The sequence below is a fragment of the Accipiter gentilis genome, chromosome 22, assembly GCF_929443795.1.
Source record: "Accipiter gentilis chromosome 22, bAccGen1.1, whole genome shotgun sequence".
Lineage (NCBI taxonomy): Eukaryota > Metazoa > Chordata > Aves > Accipitriformes > Accipitridae > Astur > Astur gentilis.
The window spans coordinates 2926629-2948936 of record NC_064901.1 but is presented as its reverse complement, the minus strand read 5'-3'; the positions used below and the strand labels follow the sequence as shown (position 1 = coordinate 2948936).

General features: G+C 43.4%; 1 protein-coding gene across 3 annotated transcripts in view; it reads left to right on the top strand.

The window, feature by feature from the left end:
- The window catches only part of ESRRB (estrogen related receptor beta), a 132501-nt gene that overhangs the window by 33398 nt on the left and 76795 nt on the right, over window positions 1–22308 (top strand). Inside the window, exon 1 of one of the 3 annotated variants that reach the window (XM_049825140.1) lies at window positions 11128–11203. The exons of the other annotated variants lie outside the window; for them this stretch is intronic. Within the exon in view, the coding sequence (XP_049681097.1) occupies window positions 11154–11203 (50 nt within the window). The 5' untranslated portion in view covers window positions 11128–11153. Of the gene's footprint in view, window positions 1–11127; window positions 11204–22308 lie in introns of those variants that run through there. 3 annotated transcript variants of the gene reach the window in all.

The window sequence follows — 22308 nt, the reverse complement described above, 5'->3', positions numbered from 1 at the left end:
GAAATAAAAAAGGCAAATGAGCATGAAGAAGCAAAGGACACTGCAGACTTTGGAGGATTTTAGAACCTAAAGCTGTATTTAGCAAATTAAGGGATGAATTGAATTTCCCAAACAATGTGTGTTAAAGCACACAAATGAATAACCCCAGCACTTATGAACTAGCAGTGTATTTGGTTTGGCCCTGTAAAGATTCTCAAGCCACAAGTCAATAGTCAAAGCAGAACAGCTCCCCAGAGAGCCCTGGGTTGTCTGTGCTCTAGCTCTCTGGGGGATGCAACCCTCTCTAGAGCAGTGCCCTGTCAAAGCTAAGTAGCTATCAGTGCCTAATGATGTTCTTCCCAGAGTGGGAAACAAAGGTTACACAAACCCTAAAAATGTAACCTGTCTCTGAATGGGCAGCAAAGGAAGTTTCCTTTGAGACACCAAATAAGACCTGCTTCATTGAATGGAAAAGGGATCCTTTTTATATTGCCCTTCATTTGGAGGAACATAGACTGGGAGAACAAAACTGGTTTTATATATTTACAAGTAGCAGGAATCAGTTTATGTGTGGGAAGGAGCAGACTGGGGAGGAGGCAGTCTGACTTAGACTCACCGAAACACTCTCACTGTTAGACTTTGTGCCTTTTTGATGTTGAGGCTACCTTGGATCACTGATCTTGATGAAGATGATACTCTCTTGTTCTTCAGTCCTTTCCTTTTCAAAGGTTTCCCAAAGCACTTTATGCATAATGAGTTATTTTGCTACCACAACAGGTTTTGCAGTAGCTTGAATGGCACAAAACAATGTACTGATTTGAGACCAGAAGGGGAAGAATATCATTGGGGAAGAATATCATTGCTGGGGAGTAATGCAAGATATACTAGCAGAGGCAGAGCAGGAATAAACTGGGAATGTTGAATAAGATGTGTCTAAAGCAGTAGTTCACTGTCTGCTCCTGCCCTTTTCATCTCAACCTCTGGCATCTCATCAGTAATGAATTGCAGGGAGACACAAATTAACACAGTGCAGGCTGTACCACTCACATAATCTGTTCAGTCCCCATCAGTGACCCTCTTGTAACACTACTCTTCTGCAGCATCTTCCAGTGAAAAATTCTGGTGGCGTTGGGTAGTTGCCAAGCCCTGGTTCCCCTTTGTGGCCTTCTGACCAAAGCCAGAATAAGAGGATAGTTGCCAGATCTGTCTGACTGGGCAGATATGTCTGTCTTTACAGTTCTTTTTTAGTGTGTGGTGAAGTGTTAACTCTGAATACTGAAGGGGACTCTGCGATTTTAGGGAATAACTCCGCTTCATCCTCCAATTTTGGGAAGCAATAAGAAATTGCATCAAGAAAGACACTACTGTATCTTGAAAAGGAATTGTTGATACGATATCAAGAATTCTATATTTCCATGCTGACTTTTCCCAATTCACATATTTCCTCCTGTTTAATCTGCTAGTCCTTCCCTCCCCCTTAAGTTTAGAATGTTTAGATGAGCTTTGGATACAGACTAGACTGACATGCTTTCTGTGCAGTTAGGATCTGGTTGCATGTAACTTCAGGGTTGCTTTATCAGCTGTGGATTGAATTGAGGATGTCTATGGGGAGTTTCAGGTCTTGGTTTTCTCATTGGAGGTCCTTCCATCAGGCAGGTCTGTTAAATGCTTGCTGAGTCCCTAGAGACACTTGATCTGTGTTTAAAGGGAAGCAGCTGAATGACGAGAAGAAAGAAACGGCTGTGTACTCAAGTACTATTGCTCTGAAGGGATCTTACTGTAAGCTGTGCAAAGCTTGCATGGCAAATCTGGGTGCCTAGGGCTCTCAATGTGCTCCATCCCAGCAGAGACCTGTGTGATACTCTTTCTGGCCTTTCCTTCTCTGAGAAAGACAAGTTGATGGCTCCTGCATGCTTTGAGCATGAACTGTGTTTAATTCTCCTGAGGCCCAGACCAGGAAAACCTCTGGAGGATTCCAAGCAGCACCTTCCTCCTGCTCCCCACTCCTCTTAAAGCTTCCCCAGTGGAGGCGCCCGCTCAGGGAGAGCAGGAAGTCCATAAATAAATAATTTCCTCTGTCTCTCCTGATCAGCCCAAGGAGCTGTGATTGCTCCCGAATGCCTGGGTTGCTTTCTTCTTAATGGCTTTTAAACCAATTTCACCCTCACCTGATGACCCAGCTTCTGCTCCTATTTTTGGAGGAAGAATTTCTTCTTTTAGAGAGAGGGATTTGGGGGGTATTTGTATTGTGTCAAGAGTTTTGGCTGAGGTGAAATAGTATAGCAGTGCAGGTGAAGCTACAGTTTACTGGTTCTACCAGGCTGCCCCATGCCTTATTCTGACAAACCTCTGCAGGGCATTTCACTGGGTACTGCAGCTAGCATTGACCCTTTCTTGAGAGCATTGGACACATGTGATGCTCATGGACATCCCACAAACATGTAATAACTCTTACACCACTCTAAGACACTGCACTTTTTTGGATATGTTTTACTGTTGGGAGAGCTAATCACTGAGACATCTGAGTGCTTATCCTTTGTCCCACAGTGTGTAGGTAAAAGTTTGGGAACGTAAGTTAGGAGTGCAGGCTCTCACTTGTCTGTTCAGCTGACCTACAGCATCTCATTAATGGGCATTTGATACCTTGACAAATATTTAGGACTTATATTGGTGCTCTTGTTTGTATATATGAACTGTAGTAGCTCAAAAAAAGAGAGTGGTCTTTACATAGCAAGTGTATAGTCAAATCTAAAGGTGCTTGGTTTGTATCCTAGTGCAACCCCTGGAGGTATTTATTGCTCATCTGATGGGTGTCATCTAGGTTTGTCTATGCAGAAGTATTCTGTATTTCTGGAAGTATTAATACTGCCTCCACAGACAGAACATACCTGCTGGGTAGTAGGACGTGCAAGGCATGTTCTAAACATCCTTACAGTGCTGCTCAGGTATCCCATGTGATGTGTACTAGCACAGCCTTGTGCAGGCCTTGTTGCAGGCCGATGACAGTGCCCCACAGTGCCTTTGGAAGAGGCAGTAGTCTAGCTGGGTGGAACGCAGCTGTCATGCCTTGGGTTATAATGCCAAATGGGCTGATTCAACCCAAATGATTGTTGGGTAATCAAGGCTAATGATGTACATTTTTTGTTTGTTTTAACCATTGTGCTTGACCAGTCAGTTTAATAACTCTCCTCATTATATGAGCCCCTGGAAACAAATTGGTCTGTCAAGGTACTCTTGCCTGGTACCTTCTCCCTCAGAAGCAAGGCAGGGCCATCCTGGGTACCATGTCATTGACTGTTTGGCAGACCTCTGTATTGGAAGCAGTGACAGTCTTTCTCTCTTACCATCTTCCTTCTATCCTGCTTCTGTCTAACTTCTTGTTACTCTGAAAAAGCAGTGGGTTTAACAAGGAGAAGTGCTGTCCCAGCTTGTATGGTTCCCAGGACAAACCTGGTAGCAACAACTTCTTGAAGTTATAAAAGCCTACCCTGTGCTGAGTTGCTGACCACATGAGTTATGAAATACTGCCAAATGTTGAGGGGCAAGGTCTAAAAGATGCGTTGAGTACTACTGAGTTCAGCTGACTGTAATTATTTAATGGAAGTTTGGTATGTTCAATAAACGAGCAGAGAGGGGAAGCATCAGTAGTCTTTGATCATTGCTAAAATAAAGGTGTTCAAGAGATGAGCAAAAGACCAAAACTGGATTTTCCTTTGTAAACACTGTGGAGACCAGGGGACCTGTTGCTAGGAGGCTGCAGCACCAAAGTCACCCTCAGACCACATGGGACTGAGATTTGAGTTTGTCTTTACAATGATACTGAAAAGTAATCTTTCCTAATGCTGCCACAGAAACGGCAAAGCTGGCAACACATGACTTTGAAGGATGAAGGCATTTTTGCTGAAATCCAGTGACGCATATTCGGGTTCATCAGGAGAAGGCTTTACTGCTGCCCACAACTGCCTCTGTGCCTGGATCTCTGAGAAACTTAAAGACTTGGAATTCATGTCAGTAAGACCTTTTCAAAGACATCTAGGGATTTGTACTTCCACACATGAAAGAGATTGCCATCTTTTGGAGTACACAAGGCTGCATAACAGAAGTAGGACTGAGCTAGTGAAGCTTCTCCTTTCCTTGGCATAGAAAAGCCTTTTTTTTTTTGGTAGCCGGCATCTGTCTCCTTGTGACTGGCTACCTTCTTGATACTATATGTGCATATATTGTGTAGCTAAAGCAGACATGTTTATATGGTCCTGAGTTGCCCTTCCTCTTCTAAATGATGTTTTTTGTTATAGGCAAGGATTGTTTTTCTTGTTCTTTTTCTATTTCTTGTTTGAAAAAGTACTACAAAAACATGATCATTCATGGTCTGTAGGCATAGTGTTTTAATGTTAATGACTTGTAGACAGAGCAGTGATTTCCTAACGTGTTTTACTGCAGGTGTCTGAATGAGATACAGTTGATGGAACTCAGAAATTAAAAGTATGTTAAGAAGCTTGGGATAGAGTTTGTTGGCAAAGCTGTCTAATCAAATAATCTGTCACACCAATTTGTTCTTGTCCAGAAAGTGAAATAAATGTAGTTCAAGTAATAAATAAACTCAGGAGAGAGTTGTGAAAAAAAATCTGTATTGTTGTTCAAACACTAAGGTTAGTACAGAATGAATCTTCAAAATGGTTGTGTACTTAACTGAGCTGTTTGGAGATCCAGAGCAGAGAAGACTTGCACTCGTTGTGCTGCTGATACAGCATGTCAGAAGGAAGCTGGCCTCTGTCATGCCTGGCTCTAGCTGAAACCTGTAGCCCCTTACTGTTAGAAACTGGAATATTCTGAGGCTGGAGAAGGTGACCAGGAGAACAGTCCTAATCATCTGATGTTCCCTGCTTTTACTAGACTGTTGTGTATCAGGTTTCCTAAGGTCACTTGGGACCTGCAGGTTCATCTCCCTGTTAAATACTTTTGCATAGATCCACTGTCGGTGAGCTCCTCTGTATTTGGCCTGGCTGACCTGGTGAAGTCAATAGTCTTCTATTGTCTGTGCCCAGATGAGGCCAGATGGAGGTTCCTGCAGGGAAAGGAAGGTCTTTAATCCTTGCTTTCTTCATCCCTTCATCCCCTTCTTCCCTGGATGGAAAAGTCCTTTCATGGCTTTGCTGCTTTATAACTACCCACATCACTTTCCAAAAGGACCGTTACGTACTCAGAGAACCCGGCTAAGAGGAAATTGCACACTTACCCACTGGTTTTTGTCACATCATAGTATTAAAACTGTAAAGTCTGGGCCACTGGAGCCACCTCATTGCTGTTGCTGGGAGGTAGGTTATCTTGTATGCGTTTAAGTTCCTGTTTCCATCACAGACTTGGAAAAACTACCCTCCATCTTCACTGCCTAGCCCTCAGTAGGCATGCTCTCTAACAGTAGTAACTCTGATGCATTTTGGTTCTTTAGGCCCTACTCTTTTTCTGGGTTGAGACACTTGGCATTATCGATGCACATGCCCAAAATGTTTCAATTCTTTGCTTGCAGCATAACAGTAAGTAACTGTTAGTTCTCCTAAGAAGACACGTATTTCTTTTGATCAATTCAGTGAGTTAAGTTGGTACTGCGAATATTAGGGTCCTGAAGTGATTAGAATGCATGGGCTTGGAGTGCATGGGCTTGGAGACAGAAGCAGGAAATCATCTCCCCAGATTAGAGGAATGAACAAGCATCCCCTGTTCTCCTGACCTCCCTCCTTGGCCTTTCACAATACAGTACTTGAAGCTAGTGTACTGAGGTAGGAAAGCTAAAGGTGAAAAGATGCTGTTTGACTTTATATCCCATCTCAAGACTCCTAACATTGTTGTATCCAAGCACAGAACTTAATGAAACATCACATTTGGGGGGACAGAGAATTCTCATTCAAAGCAGGACAGTAAGGGTTAAGATACTTGTATTCAGACTCTTGCTCTGCTACAGATATGCTCAGATTGATCTGGGGCAAGCCACGTAACCTCTTTATGATATGATTTGGCAGTCTATAGGTTGAGAATTATAACACAGATGTTTTAAAGACTAGGTAATGCTTGAAGCATGTCTAAGCATGTTCAGATGGGCAGTTATTTAAAAATTACAGTGTGAAAACTATTTCCTGCTTAAATAGATGTTGAGCTTCAGTGGTGATGGTGGTGATCACCTTTTAGATGGAAGCAGATTGTTCATAAAGCCAATTAGGGTTTTTTTGAAAAAATCTGTTGGAGTTTGGTAGAAAAGAAGACATTGCCTTTGGTGGGGAGAGCAAACTGTTTTGTTTGGGTGTAGTAAGGGAAAATAGAACAGAGCCCAAAATAAAGAAGGCTGTTTTGTCCTCATGGATAGAATGTATCTGGGATAGCTGTGGAAGGGAGTGTGGGAGAGGTGAAAGCCTACCAGCGATCAGGGACCTGTGCTCAAGGGACCTAAGTTTCTCTTCAGGGTTACTAGCCTTGCGAAGCAGAGCCATCAGGGCATGCAACACAGTGACTTGTGTGAAGTCCAAGCAGTACTATTGGCCTCAAAATGTGGAAGGGTTGTCTTCTACATTCATCACAATAACCCCTCTGTAACTGTTATTTCCTTAAATGAGAAAGGGGCTGGGAAAGGTCTGTTGTCATTGAACTCCTCTTTCCCTAGCAGGCAAGATAAAAATGTGTGTACACAAGTCTGTTCTGCCCAGCTTAGGTCTCCTAATTATTATGTATGGGTTTTGCCCCATGCAGTGACTTTCTTTGTGAGACTACAATAGTAGGGCCTTCATAAAAGGGAAAAAACCCCCAAACTCCCCAAAGTAACTAGATCTCTCCCTCTCCTCTCTGCTGCATTTTCCTTATTCACAAAAAACTAGACTTATCAACAAGTGAAATCAAGTTTGTTTGGCATGATTTGCAGGTTACTCCAATATTAGACCAAATGAAATTTCTGTCAGTCAATCAGTCAGCTTGCTGGAAAGTTGATCATTATTCCATGATAAAAGTTTAAAAAAAAAGTAAAAAATTAATCTATCAAAACCAGATTACTCATTAAAGAATGGGGGAAAAGTCTCCAAAGAGAGTCTCTACCCGTCATCTCTTGGAAGAGCCGGTAAAAGTAGAGACATGTCCTCGCAATTCTTGCTCTTTTTCTGGGGAGGAGAGTTACATGTCTCAAAGAACTGATACTGACTATTGCTCCATCAGCCTGTAGCACTCCAGTTGTGCTCTGTCCGAGGCTAACATTGATGGCAAGTCGTTGCTTTGCATTTGGACCAGGTGTGAGGAGAACCGGTGACCTCAAAAGCCAGAGGCTGCCTTATGAAAGTCATCCCAATGGGTAGCACTTACTAGAGCACCTGTGGGTATGCTGTGCTCAGAGGCCACAGACTGAGTGGCCAGGACTGTTCCTGCCCCTCCTGCAGCGAGAGAGGAGCAGGGTTCCAGGAGAGAGTTCCAGGGCAGGATTTGGTCAGGATTGCAAACAAAGGCTGTGCTCACAGGGCAAGCTAGTGCTGCTGTTGCATGTGCAGTTCTGCCTTGTACTTGCCCAAATTGAGGGTTTTGGCTTCCAGATCTGCTAGCTTAATCTTATAGTCCTTTCTAACCTCATCCTGGTACTTTTTTAAAAAACACACATGTTGGAAGGCTGGCCATGTTGAGATCAGTGTTTCCTTCTTTATTGTTTGAGGGGGAAGAGGATTTGGCTAAATCTGTGAGAAGAGCTCAGCAAGCGCTGCGTGCAAAAGAAGGTGAAGCCTCCTGAAGTTCCAAAATCAGCCTGCAGGACTCTTTTCATCTTTCTTGGGGTATTCAGGTTGCCAGATCAGGCCCAGCCAGCAGAGACTATTCCTTCCTATCCTTCTCAGAAGGGAAGAGCCAGGCCTCCGCACAGCTGCTCTTAAGGCAGGGGAAGCTCCATTTGTCCATTTGCACTGGGTCAGAAGAGATTAATGTTACATTTCTGCACCACTCTGTAAATACCTACCTTACCCAGGCAGTCCTCTGTCAGCAGCAGCCCATTTCCAGAGTACAAACCCACCATTGTACTGTCTATATCAGTTAATTCAGCCCTGTGGACCTTGTGCCAGGCAATCACATGGCTCCCTGCTTGCCTCACCTCAGCCTGGATAAAAGTTAAAAGTGCAAAATTAAAACATCAGCTATTGGGAGAGTAGGACCTGCCTGCCAGGCCATTCCCACGCTGGTCTCCCATTCATTGAGAACCCACACCAGAGCTAATCTCTGCACAGTCAGGATCCAGCCAGGGTGCATCTTTCTGGAGAAAATTGTTTTCCACCAAAATCAGCTCACTGCAAACACTCGGACTGCTCTTGAGCTGTAGCTTGCCTGGGCCCTGACCCTGTGTGCCTCCTCCAGCCTCTCTTGCTACTGTGCATCAGGAATCTTCTTTATGGGGCAACTAGGTCATCAGTGAGTCCCTCTCTGACCTCAGATTTCTTTTGGAAACACACTGGTGCTGGTTTCATCCTTCTTGCCTCTGCTTGGGTCAGGTGTTTTCTGATGTGGTCAGTGAGATTCCTTGTTTACGATCTTGGGCCCCACTAATGCTAATGCCCTACTAAAGCTCTTGTATTCTGTCTCTTCAACATTTAAAGCATCTTAGAGTTTCTGCTGGGCTGATATATCATGTAAGTGTACAAACGTGTATATGCGTATGTTCCATTTGTATTAATTCTGCTTCCTAGAAAGATGGATAATCTAAATTTTGTCACCTGCAACATTCAGGTAATCAGATCCTGCTGTACTCTTAATTCTGCTTCCCATTTTCTAAACTAACCTGTTCTCTGTGCCATCTTCATGTGTACCTTTCACCATTAAAGACCTCTGTTTTATCATCCTTAGGCTGTCCTGTCTTAAGGATAGTTGATCAGAATCACACAGCTTGTCCCCACACAGCCTGGGGACGCGGTAGGGCATACCATTAGTTTGTATGACATTTGTTAAGATCTCTGGTAGAGAAGGTAGTAAGGAAGTTGCACTGATAGACTTCAGTAAATCAAGGACAGTTTACACTGGCTGCGAATTTGGTCATTCCTCTTTTTTGAATATTCTCAAGTTTCTACAAATACTGATTGCATGAAAAGTTGTAGCCTAATTTAGTCAGTCTTTATTGCCATGTTTATAGCTGAACCAGCCTGCATTTTCTTCTATGCCATATCACCCCCCTCATCTGAAAAGCTCTGGTCTGCCCTTTACTTCTCCCAGTGTTGCACCCTCTTGCCTCAAATTAGATTTATATTAAGGCATATCCTCTTAGCTTCTACTTTTTTGTTTTTGTTTGCCTGGCATAAGAGAATGAAGCTTTTATCCAGGTGTGTTTGTGTGTATTTCCTTTTAAAAAGGCCTCTAGTTCTTGTTTATCTGTTAAGGATATTTTTATACATGTGAGCAGTGGACATCTAAACATGAAGTAGAAGCACAGGAGAGAGACAAGAGAGGTTTGCTTGAGTGCAGTTTGGAAGGTGGAGAGTAGGTAGCAAGGGACAAATAGACCCTGTAGGGCACCTCTGTGTGAGTCAGGCTTTCAGTGCAAGACTGCGTGTGCTAGGCACGTGCCCGAGTGGCTCGCGTGCTTATATGGCGAGGGATCTTCAGATAGGTATTGGTACGTGGCTGTAAATATGCAGCGGAACTGTACGAGTGTGAAAATCTGTGCAGCAATTGTGAAAGCACACTGACTTACAGCAGCCAGTACATATGCAGAGCTTTGAAAACGTGTCTTTCACGAGGCTAGTTAGTTGTGTGTGCCAGTTTTGATGTTTGTGAAGACTTCTGAGGGTCTACAGCTACGGTTCTTGTGCCTGGGAACATGCGCTGTTATCCTGAGCGTCCGATTCTGATCTCACGCGCCAGGATTTATTCCAGTGCGGTTTCATAAGCTGCACTGAAGCGACACCTGAATCACGCTGCTTGGAAATGGGACTCGGGCACTCTTCCGCGTGCGTGCGTTAGAGTTTTCCTGTGTTTGGGAAAGCAGACATCTGAGCACGGCGATTAGGCTGTGTCGGTGTGAGACGCGGGTCTGTGCATGTGCACCCAGCGCGCCTATGTGGAGTCATGTGTTTGCGTGTAACGGCGGCTGTGACACGCGTGTGCGGAGCGGGGCGCCGGTGCGCGTGCTGCGCGTGTGGACTGCTGGCTGGGCGGGCAGACGCCCACCGGCGTGCCCGCGCGGGGCGCGAGCAGATGTAAATAGTCCGTGGGGGCACCCTTCACCTCGGGGTTTTGCTTAATCCTAAACTGCGGCCGCTGCCCACGAGAGGCGGATCAGTAGGAGGGAAGGGGAGCCGGCGCTGCCGCTGTATCGTTCCCGTGGTGGGACCGGGCTGGAGCTGCGATTTCGCGTCGCGCGCTGCCGGCGGCCCCGTCGCCCCAGCCGCCGTGCCAGGGCCAGCCCGGCTCGCGGCCCGCCCGGCTCCGTGCGGGGCTGGGACCGGGGCCGCGGCCGGGGCCGGGACCGCGCGGCCCCCACTCCTCCGGCCCCGGCCCGGGACGCCCCGCCGCCTGGCCCGGGGCGGGGGGCGGAGGGCGGAGGGGGGCGCGGCGCTCGCCTGGGCCGCGCCGCGCTGCCGGGCGCGCTGCGGTGCCGGTGCCGGGTCCGGCGGCCCCCCCCGGCCGTGCCTCCCCCAGCCGCGCTCCAAGCCCAGCCCCTGCGCGGGAGCCAATAGCCGCCCTGCCGTCTCCATCCGTCTCCCGGCGTTAAAGCTACAGCGGGGCTCGGGGCGGCGAAATCCCCCGTGGCCGTGTCCTGCGCGCCGCCCGCCGCCCGCCTCCTGCCGCCGTCAGTGTGTCCGCACGCGGGTGCGGGTGCGGGAGCGGAGCGGCGCGGCGCTGCCTCCCCGCCGCCCGCCCCGCCGCCTCTGCCCCGCCGCCTCTGCCCCGCGGCCGGGCGCGGGCCGGCTCCTCTTCCCGGGGCTCCCCGCCCTCCCTGCCCGCTGCAGTTTAGTTGTTCTCTCCTGCTTTTTCTCTCTTTCCTTTTTCTCCCTTTCCTTTTTCTTTCTTTCTTTCTTTCTGTATTCCTTTCTTTCTGTATTCCTTTCTTTCTGTATTCCTTTCTTTCTGTATTTCTTTTTCTTTCTGTATTTCTTTCTTTCTTTCTTTCTTTTTCTTTCTTGCTTTCTTCTTTTTTTTCTTCTCCCACCGGGAATGCTCAAACTGGACTGATGGACATTTCCGAGCTGTGCATCTCCGACCCGCTCGGCTACCACAACCAGTGAGTGCGCGGCGGCGGGATCGGGCGGGCCGGGGGCGGGCTGGGACCGGCGCTGCGTCCCGCTGCGGGTGGGACGGGGCAGCGACCCCGCAGTCCCGCTGCCTCCCTGCCGCAGAGCCGCCGGTCTCCCGCCCCCTCGGGGCACCGCGGGTGCGGGTGCGGGTGCGTGCGAGCGGCCGGCGGCGGGCAGGGCGACGCACACCTCCGCGCGGGCAGGTGCGGCAGAGTGCGCGGAGGAGCGCTTCGGGGGGGTCGGTGCGCTGGCGTGTTTCTTTCTTGCCTTGTAACTTCTCCCTCTAACGCTTCATCTCCTAGGAACAGGCAGCTAACACTGAGCACTGGCAGTCCTTTCTGCGCAGTTTTACTTTCCGTCTGTGCTAGGATTTGTATGAGCTGAATTACTAGGTGTCTCTGAAGAGGTGTGGATACAAAATTACACAGAGTAGATCCGCTGAAGCACTGTCTCTGATAAAAAACCCTCCGTTTTTCACCTGCAATGCCCTGTGGAAATTTAGTTTCCCACAGCTTGCTCTTTGGATAGCCTGCCCGGGGAAAGAGTGGCGTGAGCCGGCGGGCTGGCAAGCAGACATCCCGAGCTGGGACCGGTGGCTGATACCTTAGCACCTGCTACTGCTCTTTGTATTCCAAAGTGGGCTGTGCCTGGTAATGCTGTGTTTAAAATCACTTCAGCATGTCAAGTTTGGTTTGATCCTTTGGGGGGAAGTTAGGAAACAAGGCAAAATCTTCTCAGCATTTGCAACCGGCTGACTGGAACAATTAATTTTAAATACATTTCTCCTCTCTGGTAAATCTCACCCTGAGCGGAGTCCTCTTTTGTGTGTTTGCATGTTAATCTGTGTGTCACCTATGCAGGTTCTGTGGTGTCATCAGAGGTGGGCGTGAAGTAATTTTGCCTATTTCATTGCTTTTGTTTTAATAACACATTGTATTTGGTAAAATTAAAACAATTAAAACCAAACAAAAAGCCCGCAATGATACTTACACCTCTTTCCCCATTACAACTGTCTTTTATTTGTCTTTCTGTCTCTTGTTTCCTGATATTCCATCTGTCCTTACACTCATTTCTTCTTTCCTTAATCCCCTGCTTCCAGCAGTTTCATTAAAATGAGACTTAGTATTGTTAATAGAAATTAATAATCTAACCCATGTTAGATTCTTTTCCCATGTTCTTTTCCCCACTGGTGCTTCACTTGTGGCTGCTCCATTTTGAATTAAAAATAAACAAACAGTTTCTTAAGGGAAATGTATTCTGTATGCTGCTGGGAGTCTTTTAATATTAAGGCAAAAAATAGAAAGTGCATTTACCTTCGTTACAAAAGAACAAAATGCCACAATCAAAAGCTAGATCTTCATCACTTACTCTATTGTCTCTTAACTTTTTCCTTTTATTTTTTCTACTTTTGGAATTCAGAAAGGGAACTCAAACAACATGAAAATAGTAAGAAGTAATTGCGTCTTGTATTACTCCTTTTACTTTTCCATGGGCTCTCAGTCAGTTCTCAATAATGTCAAGTGCACCTTACCCATATTCACAACTCTTTAGCCGCTGAGTAGACAGATGAAGGTGGCCCTGGGGGAAGTGCCACTGAGCCCCTACGGCTTTACAGTAGACTGAGAATGCTGCTTTTTGAGATTAGAAACTGTTGGAGAGCTCTTTGTTTGGAGAAGTACTTGCCTTGGTTCTGTGTGCCAACTAATCTTCTCTTTAACATTGTTGAGGTTGGGGAAGAGAGACAGAGAAATACAATTTAAAATATCTCAACCTCTATTTTTCAATCTCTTTTTTTTTAATTTTCTTTTTTTTTTTTTTAATTAAAGGAGTACAACGATGCAGGGAAGTATGGCTAAGTCTGGAAAAAGTTATTGAGAGAAGGAATAGATGTGAGAAGCCTTAAAAATATGGTATATTTAAAGGTATATGTGCAGTGTGTCAAGTACTGATTTGATTTACATTCTGCTTTTGTTAAGGTTAGACTTCAGATTGCATTCCTGTAGCTGAGGATAAAAGTTGGCCCAATATATATCCCTTTAGCCATTTTTTTCTCACACTGTAACACAATTATATTGTGAACATATAATGTAAATACAGGTATTCCATTTGTCTGTATCGCTGCCTAGCTGTGTGAGCATATTACCCGTGTTCTACTGATTTACTCTTCCTACTGCTAACCATTGAAAAGATTTTAATAGTTATTTTCCTTTTTTAAAAAAAATACTGCTTTTAATTATGTGGACAGCAATTTTTGTCAAATTAAACCTTAAATTAAGAGTGAACTTAAAAATATTGCAAACTGCCTCTTCTTGTTTAGTTGCTTGTTAAGCTATAGGAAAAAATAGGAGGAAGAGTAGAATATAGTAAGAGAAGTGTATGTGGTCACTCAATACGTGATCCATACAGTTACCTGGAAACTGTATTTCACCTCACAATTATTGAGGAAGAGAGAATGAACAAGAAAAAGGGAGAGAAGAGGTGACTCCCTTCACCTTGGAGTTTAAGGAGAACTTAATTTTTCTAACAGTCAGACCCAAGAAGAGTCTGAACAAAAACTAAGCAAAGGAATTCGTTGTCCCTAATCCCACTCTTCAGGTTTTGGATTTGTCTTCCTTAAGCAGTGAAAGTTCCCTTTCCTTTGCCTGTGTGTGTTGATCTGAGCGATTACACCAGGAACCTGCAGAAGTTCTGGTCAGGGGGTTGTGTGATTTCCCTCAGTGCAGGATCTTTCAGGGAGAGTAAGAAATTTCTTCCTAATTTTGACCATCTGTGCATGTGTCCTAAGGCAGCGTATGTATTTAATTTCTTGCATAGGAATCCACTCTTTAGCAACAGCGTACTACCTTTTGGTACTGACCTCTGGGAAAATTATTCCTGGGGTAGGGGATGCATGTCCAAGGAAGAAGCTTCTTTATGAGTTTGAATTGGGAAACTAACAAAGACAATGATTTGTACCTGCAGTTTGCCTCTCAGGTGAGGGCATATGGCGAGAATACATTAGTTACACTGTACTGACAACGTCTGTCTGCAGTACAGCGGGAAGGGAATGCATGTGCAGACACCACAAATGTATACTCTGACATATAAAAGATGTGATTATATTCACACACAAACATGCGTGCATCTATAAATATTTATGTGTAGGTATACGCACATACATATATATGGTCATACCTAATACTGGTGTTGCGTCTCTCATATGCAAACCTAAGGCTGTTTCAAGGGAGAGCGAAATACGGCATTTTTACTTTTCTATATTAACTTCCACATCCCAGAGAATTTTGTTCTGCCTAGTTATAGTTGCAACTAGAAATGTTGACAGGACTGCAAAATTACCATCTCTGTTTCTAATTAATATTCTACATGACAGACAGAAACTGACCAAGGAACCATCATGAAGGGAAAATAAAAATCATTGGCAAATGAGGGCATCCTACCAGATGCTATGTCTCTTACACTGTTTGCTCTTTTGTACAAGAAACACACGTGAGTCATTGATCTGATAAAATGAAAATTATTTTATGAACAGAAGGAAAAAGTTGAAAAGAATAAGTGATATATTTGATAGAGAGATGGAAAGGTTTAACATTGGAATTTTAAGTCAATGAAGGAGCAGATTCCAGACCCTGTGGCAGAGAATTAACAAAGTTGTTGTCACTGACTCTAATGCACAGACTGAGGAAATGTGACTTGATTTCAGAGCTTACTGGAAATCTCCATATTCCCTGAATGGGAGGAAATCTGAGTCAGAGAAGCTGAATGCAACTGTCTGCTCTGAGTATCTCTGAAAGTCTGGGATAGGGAGGATTTGTTTGTTTTATTGACAGAATAAATTGAAAAACCTCTGTAAGGGAAATGGCCTAGTTACTGGGTTCCTGACAAGGTTCCCATCATAGAATGGGGTCTTGGTACACTAAGCTTATTGAGCACAAGGCTGATGAGGAAATTGGTACCTTTAAAGTATTTGTATTAACTTTTCCCTCCTCTTCCAATTCTACTTGTAAAAGTAAAGATGATCTAATAATTATCAATTATTGAGAAATATGGAAAGATCAATATATTTTAAAAATAGGATTTTTTTCATTGTATTGATTTGAAGTGATCAATAAATATTGCATTTAGCCTGAGAGGGGAAAGACTTTGGAGAGATTGCATCAGAGAAAGTTGCTGTGACAGAGATTTCACATCCCGTTTTCTTCCTCTCCAAGAGAACGTTGCTCTACTCTCCGTGTCCCTTCCTTTCCGCTGTTATTTCCCAGCCCTATTTCTGCACTGTTACTACTGCTCTGAATTTCATGTTGCCTGAAAACACCCATATTCTTCAAGTAATTTCAGTTCAATAAGAAGTTTTGTCCAGTGCGTCAATGGGTCTCTTTACTAAATTTTCCAGGGCTCAAAGGATACAAACTCTCTTAGAGAACGGAAGGAGGGAGGAGGTAAAAGGTTTAAACCTGAGACTGGATGAACTTTACAGGTTCTGTTGGGAGCACAGTGGAATTTCTCCGAAGAGTGTAAAATGTCTAAGAGAGATTTAATTAAGGAAAGAAATAGTAAAAGTAGAAAATGATGGTGACAAATCTTGGATATAAAAGCCAAAATCCTTTTCCCAACTTTTCCTTCTAACTTGCGGTCCTCGGGTTAGGAGTTGGGGATCATAGCGGCAGCTGGTGTTGCACGGCAGCGATTCCACTGTAGATTGCAGAGACTGGGAGATTCTTCCCAGCCAGACCTGTTCTTTATTCCATGGAGCTACTAACGGTAACTTTACAGCCAGGGAGCACAACAGAATTTTTAGTTTGTGCAGTGTGCACAAGTAAATTTAGCATCTGTCCAGTACCCAGCAGTGAGGTTCCTAGGTAATGCTGCTATAGAAACTGGGGGGGGGAAAAGGGAAAGATCAGAGCTTCCATGGCAAACTATGAATCAGATGGTTGGTTGTGTAGCGAAGGGACTTAACAAAGAAGATATTAGCAGTACTCGGCTATGGCGACCTTGCCAAAAAGGAAAATCTGATTTCTTTGTGCCTTCCCGGTATCGGCTGCATTTGAGTTGTGAATGTAATCATCTCTATGTAGCTTGCACGTGTAAAGTGCTTTGTCTGTCATCGGGAGCAGAACGTAATTTAGTATTATTTATTAGTAATAGCTATTGACCTGGTTAGTTTCACTTCTTAGGAATTAAATTGTAGTAACTTGTTCTTTACGTTTGTTTCCATCCTTGCTATGCTGCCTTTCTCTTAAGCTTTGCCCCGTCTCTTCAGAGCAATAGAGATGCCCACAAAATGATCCTTGCAGCTGGAGCACAGTGCACTTTGATTCTTCCAGTGCTTGAGATTCTGGCTGCTGGCAGTGACTGTCCGTGAGGAGAAACATGCCTGCTCAAGGTGGAACACACTGTATAATAATATATTTGTCATGTTTGTAATTGCAAATGTAATTAGCAAACAAGCTCTGGGGGATTGAGGACTTGAAACTTTCACTGCACATCATTTGACCCTATCTTGACTGGACCAGAGCTTGTATGCCACTGTTAACCCTTGCTGTTCTTGCAAAGAGATGTTCCTTCTAGTCTGACTGCTGCTAAGTTTTCTGTCTTTTTTTTTTTCCTTCACCCCTCCCCCCCCCCCTTTTTTTTTTGCTATGAGCAGCATTGTACCTGTATTTGCTTATACGTTCCTTTATTGTGATGGCAAGTGCTTATGTTCCTCCTGCAACACACGCACTAATATTTCCTCTCCTAGCACTTCTGACACAGTCTGGAAAGCATTCTGCAATGCCCTTTGTGAAGAGCACTGTGTACCAGTAAGTGCTTTTGCATACTGAGCTGTTCAGTGCATTCCTATCACCACAGGCAATGTTACTATTCAGTGCCCCTTGCACTTCGCAAAGACAACTTGTGAAAAGCAGGTGGCAAGCTGTTATCACGCAACCTGCGATGGCTCTGTGTCCCTGCTGAGCTGGAATTTTCTTGCACTCCCTTTCTGAATGGAGGAGGAATAAATATGTAAGAAATCCTGTTCATTTGGTGGGAACCTGGCAAATCTCAGTCTAGTCACCCTTAGGATGACTTTGTTGTCCTACAAAGAATATTCCTGATCCATAAGGATTTAGTGAACAGCACGGAATCTGTTCATAAAGTCATAAACTTGTGTGTGCATAGGAAGCAAAGAGGGCTACTTCACTTTTTCATGTGAATATAATTTCTTATTTGTTTTTTGTTTTCAAGGTAGGACTTAAATTGCAATAAAATTTGTGATAGGACTGTTCTTGTTTTGGACAGAGTTTTATTTATTCTTGCATTTTTGAGTATGTGAAAGGAAATAGCTTAAATGTAGAGAGGGGTGGCCGTTTTCATACATTTTTTGTCATTCCTGTAAGGACATCTCACAAATACTGCATCCTATTGAAGGCTTGGAAGGAAAAGGAAGCGTATTCTAGTTTCTTCTTGGTAGGGTAAGAGCCTTTGATGAGAAACCCTTCCTTCAGTCCAGATTTTCCTTTTCCCTTCCTGGAAATTATGTTGGATTTACCATGTATTTTAATGGTCATGTATTTTTCTTAAATTAGAAAAGACTATAATGTGGGTGATGGAATTGGGACCTCCAGCTTAGAGTATCTTGCATAACAGGAGACAATTTCTCATAGCACCTTCTGTTTTGAATTGATTGCCTGTGTTTTACTGCAGCTGTTTTTAGATGAAGATTTCTTGTTGCTCTGTGTCTACTGTTCTGAAAGGCTTTTTGTACATATGGCATATTTAGAAGTGTTATTTTCTAATTTCCCCCCTTTTTCTCCTGGCACTTTAAAGTTCCCTTTAGTAATAATGGCCCTCTATCTCTGGTGATGGAGCCGTCACTGTGAACAATGCTGGTGAGTGTATTGTCTCGCTGTCCTTTTACTCAAGAGAAAGGTCAAAAGAACAGCTTTAAAAAAATGTTCAATTCTTCTGTTATGATTTTGCATATGGAGATGATCATTTTAAGAATGTGTAAGCACTTGGGTGAAAATAAGACAGAAATGTCATTTTCCATCAGTTGCTGCAAGTACATTTTTTCAAAACGTGCTGACATGTACAATTACAAACCAAATTTCTCACTGAGATTTACACCATTTTGTATATTAAAAAATTAAACAGCTGAAAATAAGGACACTAAAGAATTGTTCTTCAACAGATTTTATTTTCCTAAAGTCTTCTGTGTTGTTTTTGGTTTTATTCAGTAAATCTGACAAGTTGCTCATTCTCAAACCTATTATTTGTTTCCTGATCTATGAAATTATACTTTATCTAGATGAGTGTTGCACAGGTGTGGCAACATAGCAGTGGAGAACATAGGGCGTTACTTATTTCAGGGATTTGGTTTAGAGTATTTTTTGGTGCAGATAACCAGAATTAGCCAATACGCATTTTCGGTGTGTACATTTTCTTCATACTTTGCTTTTTATTTTTTAAAGCAATCTTTGATTTATCCAGCAGTTTTGAGGGATTGCGGTTATTCTATTTTTCTGTGTTTCTGGACTGTGTATGGCACGTGATTGCTATCTAGTTTTAACAGTTCAGAAAGTGCTGTAGAGGAAGAACAATTTAATTCTTTAGAACACACAAATTCAGTCCTTCTTCAGCTCCTTTTCAAACATATATGATGTTGCTTCTACTTTTATCTGTTAAGAGTTTAATTCAGTTTCTTTGTAGTTTTTGTATTTCTGTTGATGAGGCTTTTTTGGTCATTTTTTGTAGACTAAGGAGGTAATGGCACAGGGAGATACTAAAAACATTCTCCTGTGAAACTTAACAACGTTGGTGCCTATTGCCTGATACTCTTTAGTAGGCAATTTTTGTTATCACATTCATCAGTAGTGCAGAGGTATCTGGCTGGATCAAGGCTCTCCGTACCCCTAACTGTATTAAGCAGTGACTTCTAAGCGATGATGTACAGCCTGCAATGCAGCCTACCCGGGGACTGGGGCAGGGAGGGGGTCACAGCTGTCTGATACATTGGAGACTCACATTCAAAGGCAAGGAAATCCCAACAAGGGAACTTGCATTTTGGTGCTTAGGCTTTGTGAAGGATGTTGACTTTACTTCTTGTGGGTTCTTTTTGCCTTAATAGATTGTAGCAAATACGACCTTTTGAAAATTATGTTTAAGTATATTGATGTGTCCATATGTATTATTTTACACAGATGATGCCAGACGCATCTCCTTTGGAATAATTGATCTAAGTTGGGTAGTGGCACCGAGCACGCTGTAGAGGACTAGAATGAGTCAAAGTAAAAGAGAAACAGTTTTCTTGCATACAGACATCTGTAAGTGCATGGGTGGATGTATATCAGGGTGTGTGTGTATACATAATTTTACATATGTGTGCACATACTATAAATTAACAGAACACACATGAAATATATAATTTTCTATATAACCACATGTTCATGCAATATTGCATAATGTACTGTTTCACTTAAACAGTTATCCATACAATGTCTCTTTGTATGCATATGCAAGCCTTTCTGCATATGGTTGTGTATTTCTCTGTGTGTATTCATGTATAAATGTATAAAAATTTAAGGATAGGTATGTTTGTCTTCATCACAAGGTTGTTCCAAGTCTTTATTAATTAAAGTTTGTAAATCTGTTCATAGCCTTGCATAGAAGGTGTTCTATAAATGTAGAATGCTGTACAAATATACCATATGTAACATTTGTACTTAAAAAAAAAAAAAATTTGGTGTTTCTATTGGAACATATATAATTACGGGGTTTATAGGGTTAGGTGCTACTGAACAACTGCAGTTAGATCTTCTGTTTATAAATCAATGCATATTTAAAATTGTGATTTTTAAAGAGGAACAGAGATTTTCTTTAAATAAAGCATCAGACAGGAATTTGAAAAACAGTGTGCAGAACATAGATCCAGCTATAACATTGTCCAGATAAAGCTGGGCTCATGTGCCATAGCCAGAAAAGGAGGTGGTATGGAATTTCTTTTTTATTTTTGTTTAATTTTTGGTTATTTTGGAAACTTTTATTTCTTCCTTTTTTTAGTTTTAATGAAATTTTGGTTTTGGAAGGTACAAAAGACAGTGTGCTTCCCCTTATGGAATCCGTTGCTTGAAAGGTTATTTGACGATGAGATACATTGCTTTTTTATTTCAACACCTACAGTGTTTCTGACCGTTCTCTTTATGCTTTTAGAAGTAGGGGTTTTTTTACTTTAGAACAGAGCAGTTCCTTTTCTTCTAGCAATTACAGCTAGGGGACTGTCATTGCAGAAGGAACTGTAAGCCCTAATCACTGCCCATAATCATTACTTCTCTAATAATACGGACGGTCTCTGTCAAAATTTACCCTCTTAAGTTCCTATTTTAACATGGACTTATTTTTAAAAATATGAACAAATCTAATTCCACAGCCTTTTTTAAATAACATAAATATGAAACAAAAACCAGAAGCTCTCATAGTACAGTGATGTGGTATTTATACATGTTTTAATACACTAATTTTCCTTAGAATATTCCCCTCAGGTGTCTGGGGAAAAACAGATGCAGCCCCCCTCCCCCCCCCCCCCCCCCCCTTTTATTGTTGGTTGAAAGAAGAAAAAATACCTGATTTTGGCTGGTCTGCTTTTTCAACATACTATTACTTTGCTTCAGTTTCTGCAAAATGTTATAGATTCAATTCCCCTGTTGGACCAAGAGTTAAAAATTAATTCATGAATAATAAAAAACAATCAGTCTTGTTGAGTTTAAGAAGGATTAGAAGAAAGGTTTTTGTACAGAAGCAGTTATGTATCTTGGTGGTGATGTTGTTGGACTAATAGATATTGTACTAGGTCCCGTTGGTTATCTGATAAAAGGTAGCTGATTTGCAAATAGGATTGTTATCCTGATGACTAACGAGTCTAATATTGGATGGATTAAAAGAGGCTGGGTGGCTGGTGTCTATTATAAGTTCTCGACTCCCTTGTAGGAGATAATTTATTTGATTCAGACACATAGATTGAAAAGGGACCAGGTAAATACATACCATAAAGAAATGGTTCATGCTACCTTACTGCAGCTGGGATTTTCAAGGAAGGCAACGTGACTTGGACACCGAATTCCACTGAGTGTCGGCGTACCTGCGGTGGGGAGCTGTCCATAGCGCGATGTGAGGCCTGTACAGACATCAGGCTGTCCTGCACTCAGAGCGTGTAACTGGTAGAAGGTGGGCACAGAAAAACTCATGACCCCTCAAGATAGAGGAAGGATTTGCACACAAAATTTTGCGATACAAAACCTGACCCTGTCGCTATGCAGATCTGCTGTGTAACACTGGAGAGTGGGAGAAGGAAGTAGGAGACATGGCTTCAGGGGAATGAGGGCATCCAGAGCAATGGAGATCTCAGTTTTTTTGAATAGGGTTCAGACCTAAAACTAGAGTTTGAGGGAAGCCAGTGGGCAAAGGTGGCTTGTTTGAGGGATAGTGCTTGAGTCTGACATGGGGTATAGGCAGAAGGCTGCCCTTCTGCACCAGACAGCCATTCAGCACAGTTAGATGGACGTTTGGGGAAGGGAGGAGGAGGATATGGGTGCCATGGGCAAGAGGAGGAATGGATGAATCTTTTCAAATATCTGCTCCATAAGAGCTTCTTAGGACTGCAGAGCCTTGGTGAGAAAAGCATCTTGAGCAACAAATTCTCTTCCTGTAAGAGGAGTTTGCTGTCACACTTAAGAGCCGCAGCATCTCTGTCTTTCAGCTGTCGTGGGAAAACTTGCAAACGCAGGATCTTTGGGAGGTTAAAGACAGCGATATTCAGCCTGCAGGCTGTTAGGTTTGGGTAGAAATAAAGGCAGCGTAGAGAGAAGCGCTCTTTTGAAAGGAGAATAGTTCTGCTTCCTTCAGCGGGTCTCTGGCTAGTGGCTTTGCCTCCACCTGCCCATTGCTCCAGCGCAGGTAGGAGCTGGAAGAGCTCTGCAGCCATCTGCAGGGCTCTGCCGACAGTGCGCCGGGCACCTCGCTGCTGCGAAAGGGGCTGCAGGGCCTGCCTGGAGAGCAGCCATTGCACCTTTTATTCACATGCCAGCTCTTCGGAAACGTTCAAATTACTTTGTCCTCT